The following is a 10,597-nucleotide window of genomic DNA, read 5'->3' as shown; positions in this document are numbered from 1 at the left end:
TAAGTTTTAGAAATGGGTCCAAAAGTTGAATTCACCTAGGGGCGGTGCACTGGTGCTGCGTTCATACGAAATATGACAAAAAATCCATAAAATTTCGAATTGGCTTTCAAATGAAAGTTTTTGATAATCTAGTTAACTTTCATTTGGCAGAGGTCTTGCGTGTTTTGGATTGGTATGAGTGAGTTTTGCAAATTTATAGAGACTGCATAATCTGTCAAATTCAGGACATGCGAAAATTAAACTCGTAACTTGCAGATAGTTTTTGGGCCATTGATTGAATTTATTTGACAAAACTTTGTGAAGTTGAATGGTTGGGCTCGGTATTCGTTGGAACGGGAACGGCCACTACCGTGCCAAAGTTTAAGGCTATGACATTGTATTGAATCTTACAATCTTAGTTAGTTAATGATTCCAAGTGATTCAGAATTTCAATTCTGAAAGTGGAAAGTCAGGGCGCTAACTGTTTGTATTTTTCACTGGGATAAAAGCTTTACAAAATATTTTTTTCCTGTATATATTCTGAAAAACAATTGTTAATTGATGATCTGATCACTTCTGTGAACTTGATATTGTTGTGGATAACTTTCAATGGGAAACTGTAGATTCCCAAGGTTTCAATCCTTGTGATGCTCATCATTATTGTTTTTGAGGGTTAATAGAATTAGATAATATCACTTCTATATATTATTGCAGATAAATATTCTAATACTGGTTGGCAGTTCCAATTCTCAAAATTTAGGTCAGTTAATTGGCCAAAAGCCATCTATGAAACGTTCAGATAGAACAAAATTGAGTAAGCTGATTCACAGAGCTATCAGATTGACATATCCTGTATGCATTTTTCCTCAAATAAAAGAAATTAAAGTCATGGTCCTGAAATAAATCTAACTTTTAAGTCTTAAAACATATATAGCGATGACTTAAGCTTCACAATCCCAGAAACTCACAAAACACAGGCAATTAAATATCAGTTGCAAGTTGTTTCATGCCATCTCAATATATTCGAACACAATGCAGGTATCAGTGTATTTTTATTATATATTAGATTAATGTGGTGCGAATAATGGTGATCCTAGAAAAGATGTGTATATAGATTGAAAACATGAGAAAGAAGCAACTTTTTTCCCCATTCTTGTGAATTTATTAGCACTCATTTATAAATTGTATTAAATATTAATCATATAATAGCTTTTTGTATTTCCTGTAGGTTTTTTCTTTTGTAACCATTGGAATGGATGGAAGATCTGTAAAGATGCAAACTACCATGTCAAAGCATGCATTCTTTGATCTCTCTCATGTTTCGCCTTTGGTTTTCTTATATCTTCTTAAAGAATGTTATGCTTATGGTAAATTCAGCCGGCCTTTTGAATTTGATTCTGATGAGTATGTCTCAATAATTATCTTTTCTGAATTTTACATGGCTTGAAGAGGAAGTAACTAAATATAGGTTGCTTCATGTCTATTATGTAGACAGTACAGGATATTTTAGCTTTATAGGTGGGAATATTGAACTTAGAATTTTGACCTTCATCTAGTTGAAAAAGGCAGCTGAGCGATTATCGTGCATTTTAGTGATTAGTTTTGTTCAACAACTTGATATTCTTTTCATTAAATATTCACATTTCTTTGTTCCTTTATTATTTTTTTCTGATTGGCTTGTGATTAGTCTTTAGTTTTTGTAGAGTCAGTGGGCTACTTCAAATTATGCTCAGGTCTTTGAAGTTTTTCAACCAGTCAGATATCAATAGATTCTATGATTCAAATTTTTGGTTTGCGGTTTATTTTTGACATTTTTAGCTAATTCTTAATGTTCCTTATCGTAACATCTCCGTAAACCCTTATTTTTTTGGTAAATAAAAAAAACTTTGAGGTAGACTGTTTTTTAATATTTTGAACTAAGATAAAGTCAATTTAGGTGCCAATGCCAGTTTGTAAATAATTTGTTTTTGTGATCTCAACCAAGTGATTACTTATTAGTGAAGTGAGCTGGCAATAATACCTTTCAATGAGATGAAATGGCAATACCTTTTTCATTCTCAAATCTTCGGTCACAAACAATGGATAAATTAACAAAGAAATTAACTTAAAATTTTAAGATTATGAAGCTATACTAAAATTTGAAGTCAGAGTGTAATGTACATCTGGTTGCCCTTTATGTTTGTGTTTCGTTTCTACAGTTTGTTCAAGGATGGAAAATTCATTTGCAGGAACGGCAAAGCAGCTGTGAAGTTCCGTGCTTTACAGAAACAAGTGCACCTAGTTCCTGCTCAACAATACTCAAGCTGGACCAGCTACTTTTATTGCTTGTTGCATCTGCATAATGCCCTTAGTTGATTCATATTGTGATGGCTTCAGTCATTTGGTACTATCTGCACTTCGCCATTTCCTAAAATCGGGATATTGTGGTGAAGACGTTCAGAAGGCAAAACTTTATGCTGCCAAAATGTTTGTGGGTTTTGTTGGAGGAAGTATTCTAATTGATGAAGGGATTCTAATTAAAGTAGTTCAAACTTTTTTTGTCAATTTAGTAGATATTGAAATTGCTATGCTTAATATTCACATGGACGGAAATAATAAAAAGGAGACGGGAAAAGAAGTGGTTGAGAAATATGTTTTCAGGTTGATAGAGTTTCAGTCATATTTGACTGCTGTTGATCTGTTGATACAATTCGCTATCCGTGAACCTGGAGACTCGTTGCTACTAAAAATGATGAAAGGTCAACAATTCATAGCAGCGGAAAAGTGGGCCGCATTTTTGGGGAAGCCAACATTGTGCTTACTTGTTCATGAATATAACCACCAGAAGCTCATGCAACCTGCTTATGCTGTTATAAAGAAGTATAATTTGCGTAATGAATTCCCAGAATTATATCTTCAGGGGAAAGAAAGGCAAACTAATCTGTTAATTGCTCTGGGTCCCAATTCTTAATTTATTCTGAGCATAGTCTCTTTGGATAAGTGGGTGAGGTTCCCAGACTCAAGTTCATCAGGATGACAGTTTTGTACATGATTGCAGCTCGCTGAAGAAGCTAGCAGAAAAAGGTGTCTGGGAGATAGCAGAGGCTAGAGCAAAGGGTGATGGGCATCTTCTTAAGTATTTGGTAGGTACCATCAATACAAAGTGATGCAACATTTTTTTTTTTTTTTGGGATCATAGGTGGAGTAGCTTACTGAAATTTCTCATTCACTTCTAGTGGAGGTTAAAATAACTTGTATCCTTTATTTAAACATGATACAAGCTTGGTATTGTTCTTTTGGAAATGTAAGTTATGACTTACTATCAATAACTTTTTAAAAACAATTGAAAAATAAGGAAAAACAGCATTTGTTACTGTTCAGAAGATAAAGCTCTTAGTGTATTTTTCTGGTAAGGGGAACTTCTACTATGATTGCAACGTATGAATGCATAAATGGTCACATTCCCTGTTACAGAATTCCATTTACAAGTTTCTCAACAAAACTAGGTTTAAAATGTGAACTGTGCGCTGAAGTACATACATTACTCATATTTGTTATAATTGTTAGGTTTATTTAGCGATGGAAGCTGGCTATTTTGAAAAGGTTGAAGAGCTTTGTGCGCGCTATTCCCTAGAAGGATTCTCGAGGTTCAAAGGTATGCCAATACCAGTAGAAAGGTTAAACTTTTTTCTGGTAGTGTTACTTCAAACTCCTGGCAAAAACCTGTGAAACTCTTATTCTGTGTCCTCCACCCACTTTGTAGGTGTACCCTTGTTTTTAATAGATGCCTCTATTATGAATTTTCCTTATTCTTTGAGTGAATCAGATGCAGGCATTACCAAGATTCTCTACTAGCCACCTTTTGACTAGTGATATTAATTAATTCCTGAAGTTGGAATACAATCCATATGTGATGCATCTGAACAAATAATGCGAAATCTTGTTTAAGTGGATTGCATGAAATGAGATATTTTGTTTCTAACAGTGATTATTTACTTGAAATTCCAAATGTTACTGAAAGCTCTCTGAGAATATTTGAATAATATAAACATTATCTATCAAGTAGACAAGTACAGACATATTTTATGCTAACTCAAAGTCTCAAACCGTTGGATGATAAAATTTTGGAGGCAGTGATTCCAGGCTACTTATTATACTAGGTGATGACCAACGGGTGGGTCTTTGTGATTCTTGCTGAGTTTGTTTTCATTTTATATATTATGTGAATCACTTAGTTCCTTCCACCGCCACTTTTTTTATGATTTTTTTCCTCACCAAGATTTTCATTTTTTTTAATAGAACTCGAGGTAGATGCTTTCCCAAGCCGTCATTTGCAACTGAACGAATTATTTATTAAGGAAGTGATTTTGGTTGACGAAGTTCATGGTTTGCGCTATGCAAGTTGCTACTTTGAGGAATGTAAAGTTGTTGGTGTTGACTGTGAATGGAAGCCTAATTATGAAAAGGGAAGCAGTCCAAATAAGGTATTTTCTGTTTATCCCTTGCCTTTTATTAAGTAAGTTTACTTTCTTCCATCAAAGCGCCACGGTTTAGGCTTTCTTGATAATGGGATAATATTTGCTCATCGTTACTATCAAACCATAAATGTTATTTAGCTCTGGAAAGATAACATGAGGCAACTGAAACATATTAAACTCCTTTGATTCTGGGAAAAAACTTTCTTTATGTTTAACTTCACTCTCCATCTTTCTTGCTTCTTTGCTTTCAAAGGTTTGTCTTCTTGTCTGATGTCTCTTTGTTCCTAACCAGTAAAAGTGGGCATCTGTTTGTATAATGAGTTTGCTTCTATTTGTGTTTTTGTTTACAACTTGTAGTTACGACTTTGCTACAACTCCTTTCATGGATTCAACTTTTCTGATGATTGCTCTATAGAAACCTTAGGAGTTTGAAAATTAGATCTACTACATATATCATCTAGGTTTCCTCACCTACTATGTTGAAAAAATATATTATTCCACCTGGAAGTATATTATCCTACTTTATCGATATTCAATTATTATATTCCTAATAGTTAGGATATTAAAATTTGATTTGCTTCCTTGTAGATTTTGGTGTACTGATCTTCATAAGGCTTGCATCGATTATCATTCCAGTTATTATATATTTTGCTGCTAATTCCAGGTTTCTATCATGCAAATTGCCTCTGACAAAAAGGTTTACATATTTGACCTCATCAAGCTGCATGAAGATGTTCCAACTGTCCTAGATGAGTGCCTTTCCAGAGTATTGCAATCTCCGAGCATTTTAAAACTTGGTACGGGAAGATGTTTGATTACAGTGCTACCTTATTTAGAAGGATAAGCTGCAAGGAATAAATCGGCATACTAATATAAAGTAAATGATATTTGGTTCTCGAATAAAAAAGAAAAAGAAATATGAGATTTGGTTCTTTCAGGTGATTGCCAGAATACTAGGTACTACCTAATGCTAACTCATAGCACCAAATTTTTTTAAATGCTTTTACTTGTTTTATTGCCAATGGCATGAGCCACTGTTTTCTGTTCAAATGCTGATTTTGGTCTCTGATTTTGTGCCTAGGGCAATATGGTACGGTAAAATTTACTGCAGCTATGGTCAATGTAATTTGCAGGCTACAATTTCCAGTGCGATATAAAGCAGCTTGCTCATTCTTATGGAAAATTAACTTGTTTCAAACACTTTGATATGCTACTTGATATCCAGAATGTGTTCAAAAAATCACGTGGTGGACTTTCTGGTCTGGCTGAGGTAATTTTACGAGCTATCACGCATGATTGTTTTTGTTCTAGCCCTCGACTTCTTGTAACTAGCAGTTAAGAAATTTTGGAACCTAAAATGTCCCTTTCATTCTGTTTGTTCTTGGAAATAGAAAATATTGGGAACTAGTTTGAATAAAACGAGACGAAATAGCAGCTGGGAGCAGCGGCCTTTAAGCCAGTATCAGGTAGTTGTCTTATTTTTCATATAGTCTGTATCTTACATGCCATACTGGTGAATATATCTGACTATTGTCATATTGTTTCGATCGTTGATCAGACATTCTGGCTTCGTTTGGTTGGTGTTACTGAAAGATTGAACTTTTACCCATAGTATAATATTGCATTTTTAGCTGAATTATAAAAAGAAAAAAACCGAGAATGTACTTCCAGCTTGACATCATCGTCATAAATAATATCGATGTGAACGATAAATGTTCGAAGCAAATAAAGGGCTTATATGAAGATGCTGATGTTGATTGATCTAGTTGGTGGATAAGTTAGATGAAAAAATTTATTCTGTATTCTTTTATCCATCAATTTGCAGATTACGTTCTTATAAAGTTGCTTGAATTTCAGAAGTCCATGTATGGTTTCTCAATTTTTGAAAACCAATGCAGCTAGAGTATGCTGCTCTTGATGCTGCTGTTCTCCTCCACATATTTCAGCATGTGGGCAGCCACACCTCGCCAGAAGGTGCCCCTGATGGACACGCCAAGATAGAATGGAAATCATACATTGTATGGATTCTTGAAATTTCTCTAAGCATATATGTGTGCTCATGCATATGAGTGTGTTCCTCCCCCCTCAGTGGATATTTTTTAGTAAGTGCTAATTGCTGCATGATAATTTTATTTTTCACTGTTACTATTTGAGTTCTGTCACACATTCGCCTGGCCAGTCCGGCGTGACTTGATACACTTTTATTTATATTTCTAAATTAATAACGGAGAGTTTTAATAATCCTTTACTAGCTACTGGCATCTTGATTTTTAGGAATGTGAAACATTTTATCAAAATAGAAATCCAACAATTATCTCAGATTTACGTGCATACAAGCTTTTGTGTGCTGAAAAGCCGTAAGCATGTGCATGCCTACGCCATGAAAGTATTTATGCATGGCGTGTCTGTGTACATATATGATCTGATAATCAAGATACATTTTTATCAAGAAGTTATGCGACACTAGGCGTGAGTATACTCGGGGCTCATATGAAAATTTCCCACTGATTCCTGCTATTTTTACAGATTTCGCATGTGGACAGCTCAAGAGCACCTAGAAAGAACATTGGGTTTGGAGAGGGTAGGAGCTTCGGATGAACAGTCTTCAAGATACATTCCTACTCGTGAGGATTTCCTGCTGAAGAATATGTTTCGAGCCACCTATTCTCCTTTTTTCCAATCTTTGAAAAATTCTTATGCTGCTGGAATAAAAGTATTAGCGAGAGACTTGTATGCCAAAGGTCAAACTGAAAATGTACAGTTATTCACCATAGCAGTGGCTTTTTTACTCACTGTGAACTCTTTTATTCTCAAATATTTTCTTATGCTGTGTGTGGGTGTCTATATATATATGTGTGTGTGTGTGTCAATGTGTGTGTGTGTGTCAATCTATATATACAAGTATATCTCTATATAGACAACACTACAGGTGATGCTAACACGAGTGGTCAAGCTCCAAGGAAAGCATGAGATCCGTTAGAGTTGTCAGAAGGACCAATCACGAGGGGGCGAATGAAGAAATTCAAGGACGCATTGAATGGGTTATTTATGAGCAATCAAGGAGGGCTTACGTGCAAGGAGCAAAGTGCCGAAGGGTTCGTGATGCATGAGGGTGAGTTCGAGAGCCAAAAGAGCATTATTCAAGCATTAAATGTTGAAGGAACCCGAGAGCATCGCGCCCGGGCGGATGTAAACTACCGCCCGAGCGCTACATGTGAGTCCAGAAAATAAATCTTCGAAGGCCTCGCGCCCGGGCGGATAAAAGTTACCGCCCGAGCGCGAACCAAGGAGAGTGAGGGCCGAAGACCTTCTGCCGGACACTGTTCCGAGAAATTATTTATTTCCTTATTTAGAGTTTTAATTTGTTTGGTAACTAGATTTTGATATCCTTTTGATATGTAAGGATATTATGGACGAAATTTAAACACTTTTCAGATTATTGAATATTGAATTGAGTTTGTTCTTGAGTTTTCTCTCAAACAACCAAAAAGCTTTTAGCTTTGTATCAAAAATCAAACTTATCAAAGTTTATGCTTTGTGGCGTTTGTCGATCGTTCTTGTGCGGATTGTTTTAGGCTTGTCCTTTGAAGGTTCGTTCGAGTTTTTCGATTGTTTTCTTCGTGATTTATTTACTGCTAAACTCGTTGTCGTAGTTTAGAGGTGAAAATCACACACATACTTAATTCAAAAGATCGGAACATCAAAGAATCCTTTTAACGTTGTCGAATTGAGGGCGCAGTTCAATTAGAAATCGTGTTTGCCTTTCGTTCGTACGAGGGGTTCGTATCATTTGGTATCAGAGCTTGGGTTCATTGAATTCAAGTAAGTTTATTGCTTTATTATCTCGTTCTATTACTAGATCTGTTATACTTTCGTTCCTTTTTCAGATCTGTCTTTATAGTTATCGTTCTTCGTCAGTCTTTGAAATTTTGGTGATTTTTTTTGTTGGGATTTTCGAGTAAAGTACTCAGCAAAAAAAAAAAAAAAAATCCGAAAATTCACCATTATTTTTTTTTGATATCTTGTTCTATTTTCTTTAGAGAGTCATATTTAATTGCCTCTCACAGCAAAAAAAAAAATATTTATCATCAAAATTTTCTGTCTACGCAGTCCAAGTGAGTCGATCACATTTGTTCACGAGTTGAAACTTGATTGTTAGCTTGAGCCCTTGAGAGAACTCTCGAATTTGAGTGACATTACTTGAGTGCAAGTGCATTTTCTTTGGAGTGAACAGTGAGTATTTGTTGTGAGCAAAAAAAAATAAGAAGAGAGGAGAGACGAGTTAATTTCTTTGGAGTGACCGTGAGCATTTGGGTGAGGAACATTTTGTTTTCTACTAACGTTTTCTTGCAGGTACAAATTTGAAATTAAATGGAGAGGGATGTAGGAGATAGTTCGAACCAAGGATTATCTAAGGTTCAAATGGAGGCGTTGTTTGGGCATTTTAATAGGATGATGAGGAATGAATTGGAGCCCTTACATGAGAGATTGGATAAGCTTGAGGTTAGTACTAGTGGGAGTATATCTAAGCCTAAAGATGTGGGTAGAGGAGAAGATGAGGAGTATGATATGGGAGGAGATGAGGAGAGCCAAAATGAAAATTGGGGTAGGAATGGGAGAGGTAGATGATTTGGTAGAGGAAGAAGAGAAGCAGTACGGGGTAGATATGATGGGAATAGGGAAGATGGCAATATGGGTAGTATTAAGATGAAAGTTCCATCATTCCATGAGAAGTCTGACCCGGAGGCGTGCTTAGAGTGGGAAAAGATGGTAGAGTTCGTGTTTGAATGTCACCACTACTCCGAACAAAAGAAGGTGAGGTTGGCGGTGATGGAATTCTTAGACTATGCTCTCATTTGGTGGGATCAATTAGTGACCACTAGGAGGAGGTATAATGAGAGGCCCATTGAAACTTGGGATGAGATGAAGAGGGTCATGAGGAAGAGGTTTATGCCCAATCACTATTATAGGGAGATGTTTAAGAGGCTACAAACCTTGAGGCAAGGGTTGAAGAGTGTGGAGGACTACTATAAGGAGATGGAGGTAGTCATGATTAGGGCAAATATTGAGGAAGATAGTGAGGCGACGATGGCTCGTTTTCTTTGTGGTTTGAACAGGGAAATACAGGATCAAGTGGAGCTTAGGCACTACTTGGACCTAGACGAGATGGTGCAAATGGCCATAAAGGTGGAGCAAAAACTAAAGAGGCGAGGAGTTGGCCGCACTAATCAAGCTGGGGGTTCATCATTTTTTTGGCGATCAAATGTGGTGAAACGCGAGGAGAATAAGGTGGTGACCAAGCCCAAGGTTGAAACCAAACACGAGGCGCCTAAACAAGGAGTGCAAGGTAAATCTGAAACTCCTCTTACTTGATCTAGAGATACTAGATGTTTTAGGTGTCAAGGATTGTGACATATTGCTAGTGAGTCTCCTAATAAAAGGGTGATGATTTTAAATGACTATGGTGAGTATGAGTCGCATAGTGAGGATGATGATGATGAGATGCCTGCACTAGAGGATCCTGATGAGGGATATGAGGCGGTTGTAGGTGAAGCACTAGTGACTAGGCGGATCATGAGTGCCCAAGTCAAGGAGGAGGAGACTAACCAAAGGGAGAACTTGTTCCACACTAGGTGTTTTGTAAATCAAAAAGTTTGCAATCTAATCATAGATGGGGGGAGTTGCACCAATGTGACTAGTAGTGAGATGGTTGAAAAATTGGGTTTGCCTACATTAAAGCATCCTCAACCATATAGGCTTCAATTGTTGAATGATTGTGCGGATGTGAAGGTGAACAAACAAGTGTTGGTGTCTTTCTCTATTATGAAGTATGTGGATGAGGTCTTGTGTGCTGTGGTGCCCATGCATGCTTGTCATATCTTGTTGGGTAGGCCGTGGCAATATGATAGGCGGGTGATACATGATGGGTACAAGAATAAGTATTCATTTATGTTTAAGAAGGATTCCATTGTCCCCAAAGCAAGTGTTGGAGGACCAATTGAAAAAAAAGAAGAGAGATGAGGCCGAAAAAAGAGTGAACTAAAGAGTGAGATGACCTTTGAAGGTAAAAATGAAATGGCTGAAAAAAAGAGTGATAAAAAGAATGAGATAGCCATACAAAAGAAAAAGGAGAGGAAAGAAAGTGAGGGAAAAGAAAATGA

The 10,597-nt window shown here is 36.5% G+C and overlaps 1 protein-coding gene across 1 annotated transcript; it reads left to right on the top strand.

The window, feature by feature from the left end:
• Nucleotides 1-509: 509 nt before the first annotated feature.
• Nucleotides 510-7,311, top strand: LOC142543365 (uncharacterized). Its single transcript, XM_075650586.1, is given in 12 exon segments — nt 510-831; nt 1,208-1,355; nt 2,222-2,262; nt 2,264-2,889; nt 3,017-3,101; nt 3,526-3,613; nt 4,258-4,442; nt 5,101-5,233; nt 5,570-5,706; nt 5,828-5,902; nt 6,335-6,454; nt 6,963-7,311. Coding segments are annotated over 12 exon segments (1,776 nt in total). The 5' UTR covers nt 510-765; the 3' UTR covers nt 7,035-7,311.
• Nucleotides 7,312-10,597: the final 3,286 nt, after the last annotated feature.

The sequence above is a fragment of the Primulina tabacum genome, chromosome 1, assembly GCF_025594145.1.
Source record: "Primulina tabacum isolate GXHZ01 chromosome 1, ASM2559414v2, whole genome shotgun sequence".
Lineage (NCBI taxonomy): Eukaryota > Viridiplantae > Streptophyta > Magnoliopsida > Lamiales > Gesneriaceae > Primulina > Primulina tabacum.
Note: the sequence above shows the minus strand (reverse complement) of the source record. Positions and strands in the feature narration are given on the sequence as shown.